The sequence below is a fragment of the Echinops telfairi genome, unplaced genomic scaffold, assembly GCF_000313985.2.
Source record: "Echinops telfairi isolate 266 unplaced genomic scaffold, ASM31398v2 ScPeMD7_23;HRSCAF=83, whole genome shotgun sequence".
Lineage (NCBI taxonomy): Eukaryota > Metazoa > Chordata > Mammalia > Afrosoricida > Tenrecidae > Echinops > Echinops telfairi.
This window is the reverse complement of record NW_022103920.1, coordinates 33,280,653-33,302,832: the sequence shown is the minus strand read 5'-3', so window position 1 is coordinate 33,302,832 and position 22,180 is coordinate 33,280,653. Positions and strand designations below refer to the sequence as shown.

At 43.3% G+C, this 22,180-nt stretch overlaps 1 protein-coding gene across 3 annotated transcripts in view; it reads left to right on the top strand.

Annotated features, from left to right (window-relative positions):
* ZNF277 (zinc finger protein 277) overlaps window positions 1-22,180 on the top strand; it is a 107,226-nt gene that overhangs the window by 67,783 nt on the left and 17,263 nt on the right. For all 3 annotated transcript variants that reach the window (XR_006679948.1, XM_004702581.2, XM_045288627.1), the window contains exons 3-5: window positions 6,172-6,260; window positions 6,566-6,648; window positions 20,917-21,008. Coding sequence is in view for 2 of the 3 variants with exons in the window: in XM_004702581.2 (XP_004702638.1) it covers window positions 6,172-6,260; window positions 6,566-6,648; window positions 20,917-21,008 (264 nt within the window). In the remaining variant the exon portion in view is untranslated. The remainder of the gene's footprint in view (window positions 1-6,171; window positions 6,261-6,565; window positions 6,649-20,916; window positions 21,009-22,180) is intronic.

The following is a 22,180-nucleotide window of genomic DNA, read 5'->3' as shown; positions in this document are numbered from 1 at the left end:
GCAGTACGGCTTTGTGGTCCCTGCGGGAGTGTTAGTTGACATTTTTGGTCTAGTCCAGGGGGTTCTGATCACAGGGCCTGAGTCGTTGGTGGTGTCAACGTTGAGGTCTTGCCAGGAATATGGAGCCGTTCAGGCCCAGGGTGGCTGGTGGACAGCACATGGTCCTGAAAAGGGCAAGCATTCTTTCTGCCTTTGGGGTTCAGTCCAGAACGTATGTTTCGGCCTTGTCACAGCCTTATATATGGTCCCCTGGGGTAATATGAGTGGAAGGTTCCTCAATATCCCTGAGATCAATAATTCTGGGGGTTCTCCCACGTCTCTGCCTTCCTTTTTCTTTAATTCTTACACAGATTTGTCCCCACGTGCTAGCCGGGGCACATGTACAACACGTCTTTGGCTTTGGAGCAAGAGAGGCCAAAATCACATCCTGATACTGACATTCTGCCGTGTTTCCCTGAAAGACAACCCCCAAAAATAAGACCTCCCCGAACAGAAAGCCTCCCCGATAATAAGGCCCCCCAAAGCTCCCATAACTCTGGACTCTGGACCGTAGCAGCGGGCGCCGCTGTGCAGCTCACTGTTGGCTGCAGCTCAGCCGGAGCAGACAGGAAGTGTGAGTAAATGTACAATACATTGTGAGTAAATGTACCATAGATTGTTGTACATGGAAATAATGGTAGTAACAAGAAATTCTTGCTACTGTAGGATTCACATTTTGTCTGGTTATGCTGGTTTGTGTTGACAACTACTACCGTACTGTATACAGGTAATAAGTTTCCTTTTTTGTTGTTCAACATTTAATTGTATACTGTATTTTTCTTCATGGAAAAATAAGATATCCCCTGAAAATAAGACCCAGCATATCTTTGGGAGCAAAAATTAATATAAGACACTGTCTTATTTTCAGGGAAACAGGGTAGCTGTGTGACCTCGGGCAGTTCACGATCATCACTCTGAGCTTCTGCCACTTCTCCATCCGCATGTGCCTTCTTTGCCTCAGGGCATAACTCTTTCCACTTGCTTGTTTAAAGCTTGATGAAATGTTGCTGTTGTTATAGATCCCAATTTTTCCTCTTTAATTCCTTACTCTTAGCTAAATATTATACTCTTTCTTCTAAAAGTAACTAAACCCATTGCTCTCGAGTTGATTCTAACACAGAGCAACTCTATAGGGCAGAGTAGAAGTGCCCCTTAGGGTTTCCAAGGCTGTAAACAGCCACAACTCTCTCCCATGGTGCAGCTTAACCACTGCACAACCAGCGCTCCTATGTAAGAATAGCTAACGTCTGTTAAACACCCAGGCTCTTGAATACTGCTCTACATGCAGTGTGCTTTTCTCATCATTAGTGACTTATTTTGCACCTAAGCAAACCAAATATCCAAGAACAATAACTTTAAATTCAGGTTTACATCTGAATGCAGTCAATATTGTCTCCCAAAGTGGTGATAAAGTTAGTTATTAATGCAATAATTGAGGGTTTGATCGGTCTTAATTTACAAAGAAAATTTCTTCCGGCACCAAATTTGTACAGATAAGAGAGGGATGGTATTGACCGTTCATTTTTTTAAAAAGTCATGGATATTCAAAAGGCTACCTGATCAGTGGGATCCAAGCTCTTACTTGGTCACCTGCTTCACCTGGTTTCAGCCCAATCCTTCTCTAAGTCCCTTTTCTGTAAGTCCCTCTTCTAGACAGCCTGTGTGTGCAAGTGGTTGCCCATGCCTTTAGCAGTCTGTTGACCAGACTGTACTAATACTACGTAGGACAGACCACTGTTCTCAGTTTTGTCCAAGGGATATTGGCAAGATGGTCCTCTGTGGAGTGGTAGCAAGGAGTGGTGAGCATCTAGTGGGTGTCTTTTCAGAGTAGCCATCAGAGAGCTCCAGAGTAAATTTGGCCTTCCTGTCTTTTATAATCAGCTATTTCTGCACCTGGTCCTGCCATATAAATGTTATTAGTCATGAAAATAGATGTCTGTATATTTTCAATTGGACCAGCAGTTCATCGTCTCCAAGTGCTGAGGGGAGAATTAGAAAGGGGGGTGGGATTCTGATGGGGCGCATTAGGATGTGCCTTCTGTTTTCTTAGAGACTTCTGCCTTTTCCTTCTCCCTCTCCCTTCTCTCCCAGGAGAAGGGACTACTGGTGGGAAGTGGGAAAGTGGAGATTAAGAGGAGCTGTGTCAGACATTGAGGAGTTAGAGGGTGCTGAAGTTGGTCCTGGGTGCCGAAGGAAATTATGTTTCCACCTCTTTTCCTACTTTGATGAATCTGATACACATGTAACTTACCTTCTTTTTGCTATTTCTAATATGGAAACCAATGCCCTCGCCATAGAGTCATGGTCAAGGTACAGCAACTATAGTGCTAGTAGTTCGAGGCTGCACTGGAGCCTAAGGTGTGTAGTGCTCAGACCTCTTCAGATAAAGTCCAGCACAGTTGGTAAGGAAAGGCTCCTCTCCTTCATCATCCCATCAAGGTTTACAACGATTGGATATGGAAAGAAAGAACAAAAGCACGCGGGGGAGGGGGGGTGTTCTTTTTAATCATTTTATCGAGGGCTCTTATAGCTCTTATAACCATCCATACATCATTGGTATCGAGCATATTTGTGCATATGTTGCGATCATCATTTTCTTTCCTTTTTTAAAATAAATCATTTTATTGGGGCTTGTACAACTCTTTTTTATGAATATATTCTTTTTTTATTATTTAATCATTTTATTGGGGCCTCATACAACTCTTATCACAATCCATACATACATCCATTGTGTCAAGCATATTTGTACATCTGTTTCCCTCATCATTCTCAAAACATTTTCTTTCAACTTGAGCCTTTGGTATCAGTTCCTCATTTTTCCCTTCCCTCCCCGCTTCCCCCTCCCTCATGAACCCTTGATATTTTATAAATTATTATTATTTTATCCTATCTTATCCTGTCTGGTGTCTCCCTTCACCCCCTTATATAGTATTTATTTACTACTTTTTCTTACTACTCATTCAATACTATCATCCATTTATATTTCATGTCAACCCATGTTATGGTTCTCTCGTCTCAGAGCTGTCCCCGGCACACAACTAGAGCCTTGAAAAGAGTGTGTGTGTGCATGTGTGCATGAGTGTGTCTGTGAGAGAAAGAGAGAGTGTGTGTGTGCATGTGTGCATGAGTGTGTCTGTGAGAGAAAGAGTGTGTGTGTGTGCATGAGTGTGTCTGTGTGAGAGAGAGAGAGAGAGAGTGTGTGTGTGTGTGTGTGAAGTGGTATTCTCTATTTTACCTCTCAGGGTCCTACTAGCTATTGCAGTGGCTACCAGAGCTCACAGACACACTTCATGATTAAGGGTTTATGAAGGAAGTTAACAAGCTGTGCTGCCGGTGAGAAAGACCCAGGGTAGTTGCTTACCAGGACATGTTACAAAGTTCTTTCAGATCAGGGGCATATCACTCAGCTGTCGGCTTCAATCCGCAGGCATTCAGCTCAAGCCGCATGGATCTGCAAACCAGCTCCCTGAGTAAAGTATCCAGAGCACCCAACTCCAGTTAGCCTACACTAGAAGGCACTCAGCTCCACTTCCCCAGTGAGGTCCCAGGGACACCCCACTCCATAAGCCAGCCTCCTGCCCCAAGGCACTCAGCTTGACCTGCTCTGTGGATTGGAAAATCCTCTGCATGGTCCCATGCTCCGGCTCCTGGTTCGGGAGCTGCTCCTCTAATGCTAGGGCTGTCTTCTGGAGCCAGGAGGGTCCCTGCTCAAGGTTATGAAGTCCAGGTGACAAGCTCCACTCCTGGCTTCTCTGAGGACTCATTTTATACCCAATAGGATGACATTGCAGGACATCCTGTTCACAGTTGCTCACAGGTGAATCCTCCAAGTGTGCTCCCCCACCTTCTTACCAGACACATGTAGGAAACAGTTCTTTGGTGGGAGTGAGAGACTTGGGCTAGAAGACCCTCATTAAATAATTCATTGTCCCTGCCTATATATCTGAATACCTGAGATAGCATCGTGAAGTTGGTCATTGAGATAAGGTAATTAATGTCAAGAGAAGGGTAAAAAAGGAAGACCGGATCCTGGGAGTTAGGAACGACTTAGAGTAGGTGACGAGAATTGTCAAATACTTGCCTACCTCTGAAATGTGTGGGCCTTATTTGTGGAAAACACTGAAGCCATTAAAAATGTCCAACTGCCTATTTTAGATGTATATCTATTTCTAACTCCCAGCTCTTTTACTTGGCTTTGGTTCTTTGTTGTACGTGTAATCCAGCAACTGTGAAGCCTGATGAATTGTCAGCTATGGAGTCAGCCTTTTAATTTCCTTTCTCCTCATGAAAGAGACCACACTTTCTTCTTGATATGCTTGACAAATGAGGTTGCAATTGCAATACAGATCTTATTGATAAATGGAAAGATGAACAGACCTTTGAGTCTTCTCAGCTGAGTCCCTCTGTCTTCAGGATTGCACCTCTGGGTGTAAGTCTTTCCTTTGAAAGTTAACTGTCTCCTCGCTCTGCTCATCACACGTAAGCATGGCAACCTTGGTTATTTTTCCAAAGGTTAAATTTACCTTATTTCAAATATAGTCTGACATAGGTATTATTATAGAAACTGAATTTAGATTGATTTCTCATTGTTATTCTTCTGATATCTAGACTGGGGGCGTTTAATTTTTGTTTGTTTGTTTGTTTGATAACTTAGATAATCACTCACCTTTCTCTTTATTGGAAACTATATGATATAAACTGCTTCATATCTGTTGGATTTTAAATTCACATAAACTTAGCTACCATCTCAGAAAATCATGACTAACATAATAACAACTTTCCTATATGTCTGTTTATTGACTCTAGTGTTAGTACTAAAATGTTCCATATATACTCAAGTATAAGCTGACCCGAATGTCAGCCAAGACACCTAATTTTACCACAAAAACTGCATTAAAAATGTGCTGGAAAACTCGGCTTACACAGGAGTATATACGGTAATCATCTCCCTGCCTTTCCAGGATAATTTCAGTTTATTAAATATGTCAATTTATATACTGCTTTCTATTCTTACATTTCATACAAGTCATTAGTCACCATTTTATTTGTTGCTTTGAAATAAATAAATGTTCTTTAAAAATCCTTTCATTCTAAAGGAAGTAACCCACTCCTCACTTGCCAACATGGTTAGGCTCCAAAGACCAGGTCCTTATTTAACAATTGGTATTATTCAAAATGCAGGGCTACCACATGAGGTCACAAAATGGAGGATGACCACTTCATTACATAACTGCTAGACCACATCACTACACGGTTGCCAGAGTACACGGACATTCTGCCACATTACATTCTGGTGCAAATGCCAAGCCACTGAGAATTGCGGCCCAACCAAGTTGGCGCGTCACCTTCACCCTCGCAGCTAGCACTGTGGCCTTCTGTACTGCCCGACGCGTCAGCAGTGCACAAGCAGCCAAATAGCTGATGTCTTAGGCTTGGTTCTCTGGAGAAACTAAACGATATCCTATTAAACGTTTATGTATAGAGAAAAGTGTATCAAGAATACACGTTGCACAGTTGCAGAAGCAGGTGAGTATAGTCTGGTCTCGACCCTATGGGTCAGTTGCCAAGTAGGGGGTATCTTAGGACTTGTGTAGCTTCAGGGAGTGATGATGGCTGGTGGCAGCAGGTCAGGCCTGTAACTAGTGAGGCAAATGAATCCAACCAAAGCCAGCACATTGAATGGCAGGCCTCTAATGACTCCCAGGATTGGCAAGCAATAGGACAGGTCACTGGCTTAAGTCTAAAAATTGGAGGTCAGTGACCCAGCAAAAAGCAAATAAGCTTCCCCACAGCATCCAGTCGTATAGGAAATAAGCCACACCTGAGTAAGAGAGTGGGGGGGAGGGGTCGCACACTACCCTAATCTTCTTACAATCGCCTGGCTTCTGTCAGCAGATTCCATTATGGAGGTAATTACATTGTGTTAGGTTGCATCATGGGAGATGAGTAGGCCTCAAATGCCAAACCGGTGAGCATCTTGGCCCAGCCCATGTGACAAAAAACCTATCTATCACAGTAGATGTTTTATTGCTGTTGTAAAGTGAAATAACAGGTAATGAGATAGTCGATAAGGGCAGAGTGGCTGTCGTGTATTGAGTCTTCTCACTGTCCTTTCTTTTTGATTGTCTTAAGGTACATTTTATATTGGAGGAAAAGGTTCACTGAGCAGCCCATCACAGATTTTTGTAGTGTGATAAGAATCAATTCTACAGGCCCACTTGGTAAGTTCACATCTTTTCCCTACGATCCAAGAATTAAAGGAATAATTTCACAGATAAATTCGAGTTACTCTTATGTTCATGATAGCAAAAATTAAATTGCTGTATTTATCTTGCCTAACCTGAATATTGCTAAAGCAGAACTCCACAGCAGAGGAGTTCCTCACACACACACACACACACACACACACACACACACACACACACTCTCACACACTCACACACACACACTCACAGGAATAAATCTTTCTGTAGGAATAAATTACATATAACCTTTTTTTCTCATTTGTTTTTTGATCTCTCAACAGAAGAACAAGACAATTATTTTTTGTTATGTGACGTTTTACCAGAAGATAGACTTCTTAGAGAAGAGCTTCAGAAACAGAGACTGGTAACAATTTGTTTAAAACCTGGGTGATGTTGAAAGTACACACAGGATTGTTTATTATTTTACTGTTTTTTATCATGGGAGCATTCAAGCTATGCAAACGCGACAACAGATTCTTAAAACAGGGAGGGGAAAGCGTACAGTTATCTGAAGATGAAATTGAAAACTCAAGAGTTTGGGCCTGTGTTTTGCTTCCTGGGTTATGTGTAAAATACCAACAGGGCTTTATGTTTGAGTGTAACGCTGGCTGCCTGACACACCCTCGGGGCCAGCAGTTGGGGGATGCCCCGGCCAACACTGAGTTGAAGGTGTTGTGCACCGGCACTTCTTGTATGCCCCTCAGTGAAGCAACCGAGGACCTGAGCACCATGGTAGCCTTTCTTATTTTCAGACGTAACGATACAAACAAACTAATTTGAAAACCTCAGCATCTTTGGCCTTAAAAGGAGACAGTAGACGACCAATGAAAAATGCCATTTTCATAAATTAATCATAAATTCATACATTTTTAAAAATTATTTTGCTCAAAAGCAGGTCATTTCCTATTGTGATTTAGGCATGAATAGTACTTGAGGTAGATTTGCTATTCCTCTAGTAATATTCATGTTTAAATCACAAGTAATAGGAAATGATCAGCTTTTAAGCAAAATAATGTCTTCCTTGTGTCTGAGAACTTGGCTAAAGAGCTGTGTAATGAGGGAGCTGTGATTTAAATGTTTTGGTTATTCCTCAAAAGAACTAGGAGTTACCGTGGTTGATATGATTTCAGAATGTGCCTTGAAGTAGAATCTGTTTTGTAAGCATCCAAAATGATTATTTCTCCCATTAAGGGGAGAGGATGTTATTGGATATTGATTGCTACCTGTGAAAAAATAGCTTTTCCTGTAGCAACAAGCCCAGTGAAGAATCAGGACTTTCAGCATTTCTCTTCTCTCCCTACAGCGATGCCTTCAAAAATATACAAAACAAATATTATTGCCATATTTTGTGAATCTTATTTGCTTTCACTTATTTAAAGTTTTCCATTTCCACGAGTTTTCTTGTTGGTGGTTACGATGACCTTAATCAAGAGAGATCAGACTGTCATAATCCTAGTTCACCGGGGATTCCTTCCGAAGAACTGAAGCCCAACCGCCACCAGCATTTTCCCTCAAGACTCGGAGGCTTTATTACTTTCTGTAGACGGACTTAAATCCCTGGAAACATCTCTCCATATCTCTGGAATTTAGATGACCTTTGCACTTACCTTACAGTCTAATAGATTTGATGAAAATGAGCATTACATTACAGAGAGAAAATAAGATAAAAAGCATAATCATTCCCTGTGTATTTTTTGAATTCCTGTTTCATTAGGTGATGATACCAAGAAGTCCAAGGTTCTTACCATAAAAGAATGTACAGTCTGGTTGCAGAAGGCAAATAAATCATTTCTTACCTAGATGTTAGGTTCTCCCTTGTAGAGTTTGTGAAGATTAAACATAGGTACGACACATAACACACTTAGAACAGTCTCTGGCAGATAGAAAGCCCTCGGTAAACGTTAACAAATAACTCAGTTGTCAGCGCAGTCCTTCCAGGTAGTTGGAGGACTGGAGTGAAGGGAAGAAGAATGCATATCGATCCAGATGTTCAAGGAGTATTCGGGAAAATTGAGTAGAACTAATCTGGTCGTAGAAAGTTTTTATCTGTTCGTTTGTTCGATGAGGAGAACTGAGATAGCTGGAGCTACTCATGAGTTCTTCAAAGCCAGGAGCCATTGGCCTGGCAGTGCTACCGACTCGCTGTTGTCTCCTCATTGCTCTTGAGAGGAGTAGCAAGGAGGAGTGGTACTCATTGCAGACATAATTCATTTAAAAAAAGGTAAGCGACCATGTAAAATGTCATTTAAAGCTGGGAAGTAGCAGACCAACTGGGACATATAGAAAGGAGCTGTTACTTCATTACAGCCATCCGCCATGCCTTCTGTTAGATTTTTGCTTTTAATGGCGCTCCTGTGAGGTGGCTGTTCAATCTTTCTGTTGGTTTGTTTTACTGCATTTTTCCAGTTACTGTAGTTGATGTGTGCAGGTATTCATTTAAAGCTTTTCTATTGATGTGTGCAGATATTGCTATACGAGGGGGTAGCCAAAAAAAAAAAAAAAGGCTCCCCTGGGCCAACCTATCATACCAGCAGAGCTCTCGTACTCCACGTTGCCCACTGGGTGAGCATCTAGCAACTCACTCCGAGTTAGTGCACGGAGTGGCATCACCTGGGAAGGCTTTCTGTGGTCACAGTGAATTTTTTCATAAAAGCAGTATCACTTGAACCTTGTTTTTTGGGAGAACAGCGTGCAGCTGTGAAATTTTGTTTCCTGCTCGAGAAAAGTGCCACAGAAACTGTTGTGATGTTGAACACAGTTTACACGGACAGTGCTGTGGGGAAAACTCAAGTGTACGAGTGGTTTTCTTCTTTCAAAAAAGGTGAAATATTGATTGATGACAAACCTCGTACTGGACGTCCATCAATTTCCCAACAGATGAAAATGTCGACAAAATTCATGCACTTGTGCTCAAAGACAGACCATTGAAGAGCTGGGGAAGTTACCTGAGTTATCTTGGAACTTGATTCAGCAAATTTTAATGGAAGATTTGGAATGAGAAGGTTCACTGCAAAATTTGTGCCTCGGCTTCTGACTGACCCGGGAAAAGCATCGACTGGAAGCATGCCCCACTTAGAAAGAACAGCTCAGAGGCAACCCAGGCTCTTTCCCAAGGTCATTACTATTGGCAAGACATGGTGCTAATCTTCTGACCCCAATAGCAAATAACAATCAAGCCAGTGGAAGACATCATTGTCACCTCACTCAAAAAAACTCATCAAGTAAAATCAAAAATCAAGATGATGCTCATTTGTGTGTTTTTGTTTGTTTGTTTGTGTGTTTTTTTATGTGAGGGGATAGAACATTTGGAGTGCATCCCACAGGTCAGACTATTAATCAAGCTTTCTATGTAGAGGTTCTGAGAAGATTTCACAACAGTGTGTGACACAAAAGCCCTGATTTGTGGCAGATGCTGGACTGGTTTTGTCTCCATGACAATGCACCTGCTTATGCACATAGCCATCTCAGTCACCCATTTTTGACCCAAAAAGAGCATGCCTCTCTTGCCCCACGCACCCGACTCACCTGACCTCTCTCTGTACGACGTCTTTTTGTTCCCACAAATGAAAACGGACATGAAAGGACAGAGATTTGATGGCATAGAAGAGGTGAACGAAAAAATGAGGGAGGTGCCGTCAGCCATCCAAACAGATGAATTTGAAAAGTGTTTCCAAGAATGGAATCTCATACTTGAAAATGTATGAAGTGTAATGTAGAAGTACTTGGAAGGTGATAGGTTGTTTTGTAAAATAATTAAATATATGGCTTTGTGGGGGGGTGGGGGGGTGGGAGGAGGGAGCGGGATTCCTTGGGGTGGGGGTACCTCCTAGTAAGCCACCTGCTTCAGTTAACTCAGTGGTTCTTGGGTGAAGGGTTACTCAATTGCTATGCATTTGATGTTTTAGAGTTGCTCATTCTATGGGTGACTTCTTATTTTACAGCATTATATAATCTGAAAAGATGGTTTGTATCATCTCAATGTTTTTTAAATTTACTTGTACTTGCCTAAAATTTGTGGCCTAAAATATGGTCTGTTCTAGAATAGCTTCCATGGGCGCTAGAGAAGAAAGTAAAATGAATTTTTGGTGGGTGGAGTGTTTTATACACACAAACACACACACATAAATAGTTTATTTTTATAGATATGATCCATTGTATTAATTGTTATTTAATACTTTTGTTTGGTTTACTCCTCGTTCAGGTGGACTTTGTAACATCTCTGAAGGCAGAGCATTCTGTCTTCGGAGTGTTTCCGCGCCCTCTGCAGCGCTCAATGCACGGTTGCTTTCATGTTGTATTGTCCTCTAAGCTCCGCTTTTGCAATGCATTCCTGCCCTCTAAGAGCAGTGAGAGCCGTAGAGAGTCTCAGCCAATGTGCCTCAAAGTGAGTGGTACCCCCGCGCCCTGGGAGGAAGGGTACTGATCCAGAGAGGGCTGCAAATGCTCACACTGCGCTCACCCTTCCTTCCTCGTGGGTGGTAGGAGAGAGTGTCTAATTGCTGGGGAGGGTGGGTGAGGAGCTTGTGCATCTTCTCTCTTCCAGCTTCCTTCTTTAAAAACCAAACCAAACCCAAAAAGGCCTTAATCTCTCTATGTTGTTCATTTATGTCTTTATCATTCTAGCATTATCTCTTCCAGTGGCTCCTTCGCCCCTTTTCCTCCTCGTAGGTATGTGTCTTTCTGAAGGTCTTGGCCCCGGCTCTGCCATGCATCCCCATAGCCACCACTGCTCTCCTGGGGCCTCCACTTCTGCTGCTGGTGACTGAATGCCTCCCCTGCCTCTATCCGGACTCCCCTCGGAAGCCCATATCGAAACTTCTGCATGTGAAACTTTCCCATATGCATTTCTCTCCAGCTCCTTCTATGTGTAAAACCAACCTTATTTTTTCCACTACTAAAGCTTGTGGTTAGGTTGTTCCCCCTTCTTTATAGTAATGATACCACCATGACTGATTACTCAGTCTGGGAATTTCTAGAATCATCTTTGTTACCACAGTCCATTTCTTTACTCCATGTCTAAATCATTCGTCACCGCTCATAGATAAGTTGTGTGGTCTTCTTTTCATTTCTCTCTCTCTCTCTCCACGCCCCCCCACCCCCACCTCCTTGACCAGGTCAAGTGTATCTGATAGGTCCATCCAAGGCAACCTTGTTTCTGTCACAATGTTTGTGACTTCTGTCATTTCCTTTGATCCTCACATTACTCGTCTGTGTTACGTGGTCCCTACTTCTGTGGCTATCATCCACCAGCCACGCCATGGAAAAAGGATGTGGCACGCTGCTCCCCATCAGGATTCCAACCCTGTGAGACAGGCCTACTCTGTCCCATAGGGTCACTACGAGGCAGTATCAACTCAACACCAGTGGGTTTGGATTTTTGTTCTGTTTTGTTTTTCAGATAGGCGATCCACTTATAAGATTGGTGGGGGAAAGGAGAATTCTCTATACCTATTTTTAACACAAATAAGACTTTTGCTTTTCTTGTTTCTTCTCTTTCGGTCTCACACATCCTCTCTTTAGTTGGTTCCACTACCTTTCTCTTCACTATGATGCTCTAGCCTGTGTCCAGGGTTAAATGCATTGAGTTTGTTTTCTTTACTCGTTAAAAACATTTTTGAAAAAAACATTTTTTAACGTGCTCTCTACTGTGTTGCTTCCTTTCTCTTCAAAACCCACTTCAAGAAGACACAAAGTAAAGGAAAAACACTCTTATTTCTATTCTCTCTAGCAAGCAGATGGCTGTTGCCTGTATCATTGCATTTTCAGAAGGGGTAGGAGGTACTGATGCCTTTCAAGAAGGTGAGATATTAGTCAGATCCAGTCTCATGGGTGCGGTGAGTGTATCATCCACTTAGACATCCCTCTCTGGCTTGTTTGCTGTGCTGTCGCCCATTAGTCATTGGCATGGCCTTTTCACGTGTATTCACTAAGATCCTTGGTATGACCACACAGGTAACTTCCCATCATTCCTGTGTGAAATGCTGAAAGCGGTGGGCTTTATTCTATTTTGTAAGGAATTGTATTGTACTGTTGATAACCCTTGCCTCGGTACAGTGATGCCTAAATTGTACATGCAAAGATTTGTTTTTTCTTTAGGTGGCTAGGCCATTTGCTTCTGACAGGCAATACATGTACCATTTAAAAGGGAGCCCTGTGGGAGTAAAAACTAAAGGACTTCTAAAATGTTTTTGGAACATGAAGGTAGATTCTGTTCTGAAAATGGTTGGAATTGTATGCAAATACCTCCACATAAAATCTAGCCATGTTTCCATTTCACTTGGTCCATCATATTTGTCCCCTAATCCTTAAATTAGTGGAAATTTACTGAGCTTTTTCTATGTTAATTTCCACCTATGGAATATTACTGCAGAGAGACTAGACTAGGGTGTCAAAGGAAAGGAGGTTAAAAGCTTTTACTATGATTCTGAGTAGGCTTAAAATGAAAATGTCACTGGCTCTCAGAGGCTATAAGAAATGGAAGAAAAAACTAGAGAAAATGGTAAAATGGTCTTTTTTGTGTGTTTTTACCCTGCCTTAGTTTGCAGCAATTTGAAGACCATTTCAATACTCCTAAATTCAATACTCCATTTCAATACTCCTAAATAATGTTTACCTACTGAAATCCTGTAACTTTAGGACTACAATTCTCTATTACTTTCAAATTCATTTTGACTAAAAGAAAAATCCAGACTTCTAATGAAGATCTCGAAGAAGCCAGTACCTACTTGTCTCTCTTCCCAGCTCCTCCTCTACCTGGCATCCTCTCTCCCCCAAACATACTGCCCATGCCTGGTCTTCAGAAACTCCATTCGCTTTCCAGCCGCAAGGCCTTTATACTTTTTGTTCCTTTGTAAAACGCCCATGGTTTTCTGAAAGAAAAAGGAAGAGTTTTGGAGAAGGTGATGTCTGAGGAGAGTCCCTAGAATGTTGCTACAGTGAGGTGAATGGTTTGGAAAGGCTTTAGGAAGATAAAGATATCAGAGGGATTCAGATGATAAACTGCAGTGATTTTAGGGAAAAAAGTAAACTTGGTTATCGGTTAACGTAGACACTGAAGACTGATAGTGATTGGTGAATGTGGTGCAAAAGCCCTTTTCTCCGTGGATAGGAAAGATCTAAACGTATCCTGATGTGGGGATTGTAACCAAGAGAAGGCACAGGTTGCATGGCCCAAAAGAATGCCAAGTCTTCCTTTGCTGGAAACCCTTTTCTCAGAGGACAGGAGAGACCTAATCCGATTCTGAGGAAACAGATCATGGCCAACATAAGTGACAGGTTATGTTGCCCGGTGTAATAATTAGTCTTTAGTTTATCTCTGGGAAATTTTTGCTAAATGAATGGCATTCACTTTAGCCAATGGGATTATTCAAGTAGCCTGTTTTACACCACAAAGAAAGGAACTGAAACCATTTCTCCCAGTTGTTTTATTTCAGTTCATTTCAGAGCTGGCATGGAGAATGGGAAGTCGTTGGCAAAGAAACATCGTTCCTTCCTTTCTAGTTCATCACTGTGGTAGGTAATGAACCGCACACCGTGCCCAGGTTTCAATTCCTCTAAAGAATGTCAGGCCCAGCATTTCCAGTCCTTAAACCCGTGGGCTCTGAGCTTCATACTTTGAGAGGAAAGGCTCGTCAACGTGCCATGTGCAGGAGGGCCTTTTCCAGTTGGTCTGCCGACTGGGTTCTGGCATTGTGTCCGAGTCATTCCAAAAGACCGCTAGTGCTTGTTGACCCACTGGTGTCAGTCACATCACCCTTTTCCTGCAGCTAAGGATCATTTCATTTCCGCAACTTCCCTTTCTACGTGTCCGTTACGTTGACCCTCCACGCTTTCATTTGTCAGCCTGAACAGCTCTTGATGGCGGAAAACAAAGAAAAATTTAAGCTGTTCCAGAACTGAATCTTCTCCCAGGTTTTTCCTGAAAAGCTCTTTTGTGGTACCAGCACTTCCATGGGCAGGGAAAGCTCTCTGGACGTTTCCTCGTATCTGGGCCTCCGTGGAGCCCAGAATCCCGGGTAGGTCAGACCACAAGGGCTGCCTGCGGGTCAGCTCCCTCTTTTCTAGCCATCATCCCTGCAGGGGGTGGCCAGACACAGACCCCATCTTTAGGAAGGGCAAACTCCAGATCCCACAAATTTTAAATATTCCATTTAAACATGTGTACATTTCTATCCTTCCACCTCCCAAACACACACCTGACTTTCCTGAGTGCTCTAAGAAAGGTGTACTACAGGACTGCCTCGACGAGTACCTTCAGGGAAAGAGCTGCAGAACACTGTTCTTACTTCCCAGAATCGCAGCAGCAGGCTGTGAATCAGTGCAGGGTTGAGTTCTTCCCTCAGCAGCTTCCAGCTTTTCCTTTGTATGAAAGAATGGGCCCAGGAAGCAAGAAAGCTTTTAACCTGTTCACCAGTAGGTCCATCATGTTCACATCTCCTGCCCTACCCCACGCTTTCCCCTGAGCCCTCAGAGGAGACCCCGGGAAAAGAACTGATGCACACGGACAGGTCTCTGTGTCTAGGGCTCCGAAGAACTTAACCTTTAAGAATTCCTTGAAATTCTCTTCTTGCTTGACTCTTCCTCCCATGCACTGCCAAAGGTGCCTCCTTCCCTGGTCTCTCCCTCTGTCCCTCCTCAGAGGAGCTGCTTGCCCTCTGGAATGCAGTTGCCTGGTGACTTCAGTTGTTTGGACTCAAAGTACGTTAAGACTTTTATGATTATCCAACTTCTTATGTCAGATGTTCTCTTAGGGTTTTTTACATCCTAAGTAGAAGTGAAAATCCCTTCCCTCAACTTCGTTTTAATTAGTACCTTAGTGATTAAGGGCCATTTGGGGGTAAGATAGATGCTTTCCTGCCTTTCATAGTGTTTTAAAGGACACACACACACATTCATCCACATTTTTCTACTAATAAAGAATTTGCTTTGAGAGACAATTGACAGTACTAATGGTCATAAATAAACAGTATTGTTTGATATCTAATCTTGGCTTTTTAACTGATTGATTCAGCAATGGCAGCCATCAAGAAGTTGATTTGTTTAGTTGCTTTGCTGCACAGGTGCCAAATGCTGGATTTGCACGCCATGTTTGCCGATTATGCCCCTCCTTGTTAGGGGTTCTTCAGGTTAAAAAGGAATAACAACAAAAAAACCCAAACCAAACCAGCTCACTGCCAGTTAGTGAATTCTGACTAGACTCATCTACAGCCCTGGAGGACAGCGTGGAAATGCTCAATTTAGTAACACCACGTTAGGCTGTGATGCCTGATTAGACTGTCTTTCAAAATGGATCCATGTGAAATAATAATGACCGCGGCACATGAAATACCACCTTGGGGGCTTCAGTTGGTGTTAGGGAGGTGGAATTGGGAACTCTCTTCAGGGACCTCCTCTTTCTAGTGTATACCCATTCCTGTGTCATTTGGGTGATAGAATTAGGTGAGATCATGGGCAAACTCCTGCTCACGTGTCAGCCTGTGTGGTTTTTATCAGCATGTGAACCCACATGTTCCCCAATTGCGTTCCAAGGCCTGTGGGTCCAGGCCCAAGTGACAGAGTCAAGAAAGAGCAGAATAAAGATGATCATCACCCATTGCTTTCAAAAACCATGGTTAGGGAAGATGATTGGAGTGCGTTCATTCTTTTCCTAGACAGTCTTAAGCTGTCATCCTCCAGTCTCGAGGAAGCAGGTGCTGTGTTACGTCATGACAGCCCTGCCCCAACCTCCGCACTCCTCTCCGAGTTGTGATATGCTTTCCCGTGAGGAGCAGCTTGGTTTTGAAGGTCAGTGTGCACACAGCCCCATGCTGTTTGGTGGGTTTATTATTAGTATGTTGTCCGTGACATCACATCACATGCTCTCATGCCCTTCAGGTTCGATCTGTCGGGGCCCACCTTCAGTCTTTGTGCCACCTTATTTCACAGCAGCCTGACACACTGAAATGCCTCCGAGATGGCCTGTCTTTCTGAAGATTGAAAGCACGAGAAGCAGACTGTGGGGGCTTCCTGTGGGAACGGTGGACCACTGCTGTGAGCTTAGAGGGAAGGTTTGTTGGGCTCTGTACTGGTAGAGAAGGAGCCGGATGGCACAGTAGCTTAAGCATGGGGCTGCTAACCACAAGGGTGGCGATTAGAGCCCCCCAGCCACTCTGCTGGAGAACGATGAGGCTGCCTGCTCCCGTGAGATAGGAATGGCTTCGGTAACCCTAAAAAGCACTTCTTCGCCTTCGTCCTCCTGCGTGGTCACTGGGAGTTGGAATGGACTCGGGGCCAGTGGGTGGGTTGGAGGAGTCTGCTGGACTCAGGACTCAGACTGAGAATTTCCAGCAGAGTCCCCTGGGTTGTGCTGGGAAGGAAGCCTGGGAGAGGGCCATTTTCTCTCCTGCCACCCTCATCCATTCAGCCAGGAAACCCTAGCGGTACGCCATCTCCTGTCGGCATCAAGGAAATGTTCTCTGGTGTCTATCTGTGAGGTGCCGCTGAGTTAGTTATGACTTACTGTGACCCAGTGGGCAACTGAACGAAGCACTGCCCACCAGGGCCTGTGCCATCCTCACAGTTGTTCCATGTGAGTCCATTGTTGCAGCCATTACGCCAGTCTAGCTCGTCAAGGGTCTTCCTCTTTTTTTTCTACCCTTCTGCATTACCAGAAAACCCTGCTGGTGTAGTGGTTGCGTATTCAGCTGCTATTCACAAGGCCAGCAGTTCAAAACCACCAGCCACTCCTCGGGAGAAAGACAGAGTTTCTACAGCAGTTAGTCTCCTCAAGCTCACAGTTCTGTTCTGTCCTGTAGGGTCGCGATGAGTTACATCCACGTGACGGCAGTGAGTCTGGTTTGGTTTCCTGCTTGAGCAGCATAATGGTCTCTCCTAATAACATACCCAAAGAAGATGAGAGCAGCCTTAGTTTTACTTTATTGTGTTGGTCTGAGCTTTTTCTGTTGGATCTGTCCTTCTGAGCATCCACTTTTCGCTCTCCTGTGTACAGAGTCTTACCTTAATCGACATGTTCTGTATGGTTCTTTCTTAAACTGGCTGATTTCTTTCATTTGCACCCGACCTCACATTGTCATTTTCTCCCTGTATGCCAAGCCCCTGTGACGATGTTGAGTGCCATCTGCTATTTCTGCTGTTTCATTAATGTTTCCTCTGCTCTCAGCTTATGAATAAAGATCAAAGACTATGCACTGACCCCTTTGCAACCACACTTGACATTTTATCCCAATTAAACAAACACGCAGCTTATTATCCTGACTCTTGGCCCGGTCCTTAAGCTGATCTTGTAGTCTTACAACTGTGGTTCTTATCCGAGCTGATTTTGTAATGAAAATTTTATCTGATTTCATCAACTGCTTTGCGACGTTCAAACATGTAACATCTGTGACACTGTCTTCCTCCCTCCATTCTCTAAACCTATGAATACAAACGAGCCTGTCTTCCCAGTGTGAGATTGGTTTTTTGGTGTGTTTTTTTTTTAAATAAACCACAAAGCCAATGGGCTTATGATTTGCACTTTAGTCTTTGTGGTGTCATCTACAAATGGTCTCCTAATATTAGTGATTTTCATTCTTATTCATAAGTGACTTCAAACCTATGCTACAATTAATCCTACCAGATAAAAGCTTTACGAAGGAAGGGAAGGGATAAAAGGGAGAAGAAAAAATACATGTTTCTTGATTGGCTAACTAGCTCTACTCAGCTTCTTCCTCATTAAAGGCCTTTTAGCATCTATCAACATGGGTCCTTAAAAAGAAACCATCATGGAACGACATCCTTTTCTTGCTGTAGGAGCCTGGGGGTGGTACAAATGATTAAGCACTTGACCACGAACTGGATAAGCGAGCATTGTTCATTCAGACCTACCCAGGAGCCCCTCAGAAGAAAGGCTTGGCTGTCCTCTAGGAGGCCACAGCCTGGACCACTCTAAGGAGGACTCGGGGAGTCACCACGCATAGGGATGGACTCACCACCCATAGGGATGGACTCACCAGCAACCAGTTTGCCTTGGGGATTTTTCCTACCCTACAAATGCAGGAGCTCCAGAAGAAAGAAGCAATGGAAACGCTGACAGCCCACCGTTCCTTTTCTTCGGCTCATTGTACACTGACCGCCATCGGAGTGCGAGGCTGGGACATGGTGGGGATGGGCATCTCTTCTTCCTGGGCACCTTCTAACCTCTCAAGGGCTTTGACCAGGCAGCACACAGCTCTCTTCAGTATCTATTGTGTCGCCCTGTTCCTAAGGCCCAGTGGAAATACAGGGATGAGCACAGCAGTTCTGCCCTCAGGGAGCTTGTAAACTAGTCAGATGCGTGTTACTTTCATTATTACATAAATACAGTAATTTTTTTTAAAAAAAGAAAGAAAAAATGCAGTAATGTTGCCAAGGTTTTTCCAGCAGTGACCCGTATATGTGAAATATCAAGCATATAAGAAACGTCATATGATAGACGTCAACCTTCTGTCAGGGATAAAATGTTTCATAAACTCCTATCCTAGTGGTTATGCATTGGGCTGCAAAAGGCAAGGTCGGCAGTTCGAAACCACCAGCCACTTGTCAGGAGAAAGCGAGGGCTTTGTACTCTCATAGAGAGTTACAGTCTTGGAAACTCCCGGAGGCAGTTCTACCCTCTCATACAGGGTCGCTATGAATTGGCATCTATTTTTAGAACAGCATTCAGATTACGTAATATATGCTGCTGCATGTGAGATATTAATTTTATATTATTGAGCACCTGCTGTAAGAAAGTGGGTGCGTAAGGCATTAGGGAGGTCATTCTCCCTGAGTAGAGATGGTGGGAAGAGAGTTGTCTTGAAGACTTAAGCCCCACAGGCGGCAACTGACTGCTACAAACTGACAAAAGGCAGCAAATAGCACTTCTAGCAGAGAGGCAGCCTTGACTAGCCAGCCACCTTTGTGATGTATCATGTGTCTCAGGTGGTTTAGAGGTCACCTGACACATCCCATGAGGTACAAAGTAAAAAGCAAATCCTAGAAAAGAGCCTTGTTCTTTCCAGGTTTCACAGAAAACCAGGACTGAACCTGGAAGGGCAGCCTGGAAAACGTGGATAGAAACCACGGGGTGAGGAGAGAATGGTTCCCCAGGCAACTAAGCAGCTTCAGAAATCGTAATATGTCAATCATAGTATATAACTCTGCTGTGGAGAAGAACAACGTACAAATTAATTAATTAAAGTGTATGTTCTTTATATCCCCGATACCATAGGTTTGAAATTGGGAAATAATACGAGAGAAAGGTTGTTGAAATCTAGAGTTGAACCCAGTGTAAAGTACTGTCAATAACAAGGATTTTATAGGTTTTATTCAGTAAAAAGTAGAGAGCCATTCATTTACTTCTGAGGTCTAATTATATTTATTTCTAGATAGAGGTTTTTTGAGTACTTCTATTTACCATGTATACTCCAGTATAAACCGAGTTTTTCAGCACATTTTTAATGCAGTTTTGTGGTAAAATTAGGTGCCTCGGCTGATATTCGGGTCAGCTTATACTCGAGTATATATGGTATTTCTAGGCAGAGCTGTTACCATTTATAGACTAGTTTTTTAATGGTCTGTTTATGATCAAATTTTGTCTTATCACTCTGTGCCTCTATCAGATACACAACATTTAGAATATGTTACAGGGAAATGTTTTCCTATAACAATGGTATGTGGTAACGGTAGTCTAAATCTCAGCGAACCAGGAACCAGAGTTTAAGCATCCCCACCAGACGAAAATAACAGCGAGAATCCCCTGGGGTGGGGGGAGAAGTGCACCAAACTCCCTTGATTTAATTTAATTCCTAGAATTTGATTGTCTGTTTTTCCTGAGCAGTGTTTTCAGGAGTATCTGAAGTTCTGTTCTAGATCCAGGGCAAGAACAGGAGACCAAAGCAGCGAATGGCAGATGGGAAGGAGGTGTAGCTGGGGGAGCCAGTTAGTGGGCACAGAAGCAGATCAGTGCGCGTCATGGAAAGCTTGAGTGAGTAAAAGGAGGATACACACAGGTGGCCAGAAAAAGGGAGATGAGAGCATCAAACCAGAGGAGCGCTACAGCGTAGAGCACCCTGAAGGTGCAGTCTGTCCCCTGTACATGGTGACACCCTAACATGTGCTCCCAGCAAGGACCCTACATCATTAAAGCAACAACTCACTGCCATGGAGTTAGAGGTGATTCACAGTGATCCCCTGTGGGGTTCCGAGACTGTTTACAGGAGTAGAGAAGCTGGTCTTTCTCCTGACGAGCTGCTGGTGGTTTTGAACTGCCAACCGTTCAGCTAGCAGCCCAACATGTAACCACTGCACTGCCAGGACTCCTTGGCAAAGGATGGTGGGAAGCCGCTGGCAAAAGATGGGCTGGTCTGGAAGAAGAGGCAGGGTGGTGAGACCCTGTTAACGGGTCCCTGCTGGCCTGTGGAGTGTTCTGTAGGCTTTCAGCAGGGCCACCTCGGAGTGTTAGTTCAAGGAGGGTGTGAACAGTGAAAGTGGAGATATCGTCAGCTGTCACATGGGACTACTGTATTCTCTTTGCACTTTCCCCCCAGTTCCACCTTTCCAGGCTGACTCTGACATTTTTCATTAATCAGCTGAGTAGTTATTAAGGTAATAGCAAAGATTTGTTTCTGCTTTACAGAAAGAAATTCTGGAGCAACAGCAGCAAGAAAGAAACGACACCAGTTTTTATGGTGTTTGTATGTTTTGCAATGTGGAATTCTCCGGTAACAGGTTTGCCTTTCACACATCTTTAAGTGTTACCTTTTCTATTGGAAAGCTCATCAAAACATTCCTGTTAGGTACATAAATTAAGTTGCTCCGGTTCCATTTATAGATCAGCAGGACTTTACTATTATATATTCACATAAATGTATATATATGTCCCTGTGTATATTTCTGTACATGCAAATATATAAGTATATGCATGGATGTACACCTACATACACACACACACCACCTAGTGTCAGAGATAGACTGTAGTTTCGCTAGGCAGTTTCAAAAACTGCCAAAAATAGACTTGTATTACATGTTATTGGCAGTGTTGGCGGAAAGCAGGTGGAGGAATGTTGAAATATATGGAACCAAAAAAATTCCACTTTAGCCAATTGTAAGTGTTCAATTCAATTACCTTAATTATATTTTGTTATGTATCCTTCACTCCCATCCATTTTCAAATGTTTTGTATCCTGTAAAGAGGAACTTAAAAAAAAAAGAAATCCCATTGCCATCTAGCTGCCTGTGGCTCCTAGTAGCCTTGTAGGACAGTGGAGAACTGCTCCCTGGGCTTCCAGGGTTGTGGGTCTTTATAGAAGCCACCAGCTCCCCTCTTCCACAGAGCCTTCATGTGGTACAGCCACCAGCAATCCATCAGCACTCAGGGCTTAGCCCACCATGCTACTAAGGGGTTTCCATACAACTCAAAGAATAGCTTCCTATGTTTCCCTCTTCCCAGCTGTTGGTGGCCACGAATAAACTTGTGGTTCTAGGCACATGACTATTCCAGATATTTCATATACAAAGAGATACAAAAAAAAACAATTGAATTGCATGTGATGTGAGGGGGTTAGTGCATTTGGAGTTCAGTCCACCAGATCAGACTGTCAATCAAGCTTTCTAGTTAGAGATTCTGAAAAGATTGCATAAATGTGTGGGCCCCAAAAAGGCCTGATTTGTGGCAGATGGGGGACTGGTTTTGCCACCACGACAATGCACCTGCTCACGCAGTCATCTCAGTGCACCAGTTTTTGGCAAAAAACAGCATGCCTCTCTTGCCCCATGTACCTTACTCACCTGACCTTGCTCTATGTGACTTCTTTTTGTTTCCACAAATGAAGAGGGACATGAAAGGAAAACTATTTGATGAAGTGGTCAAGGTGAAGAAAAACATGGAGGGGTGTGTGCCA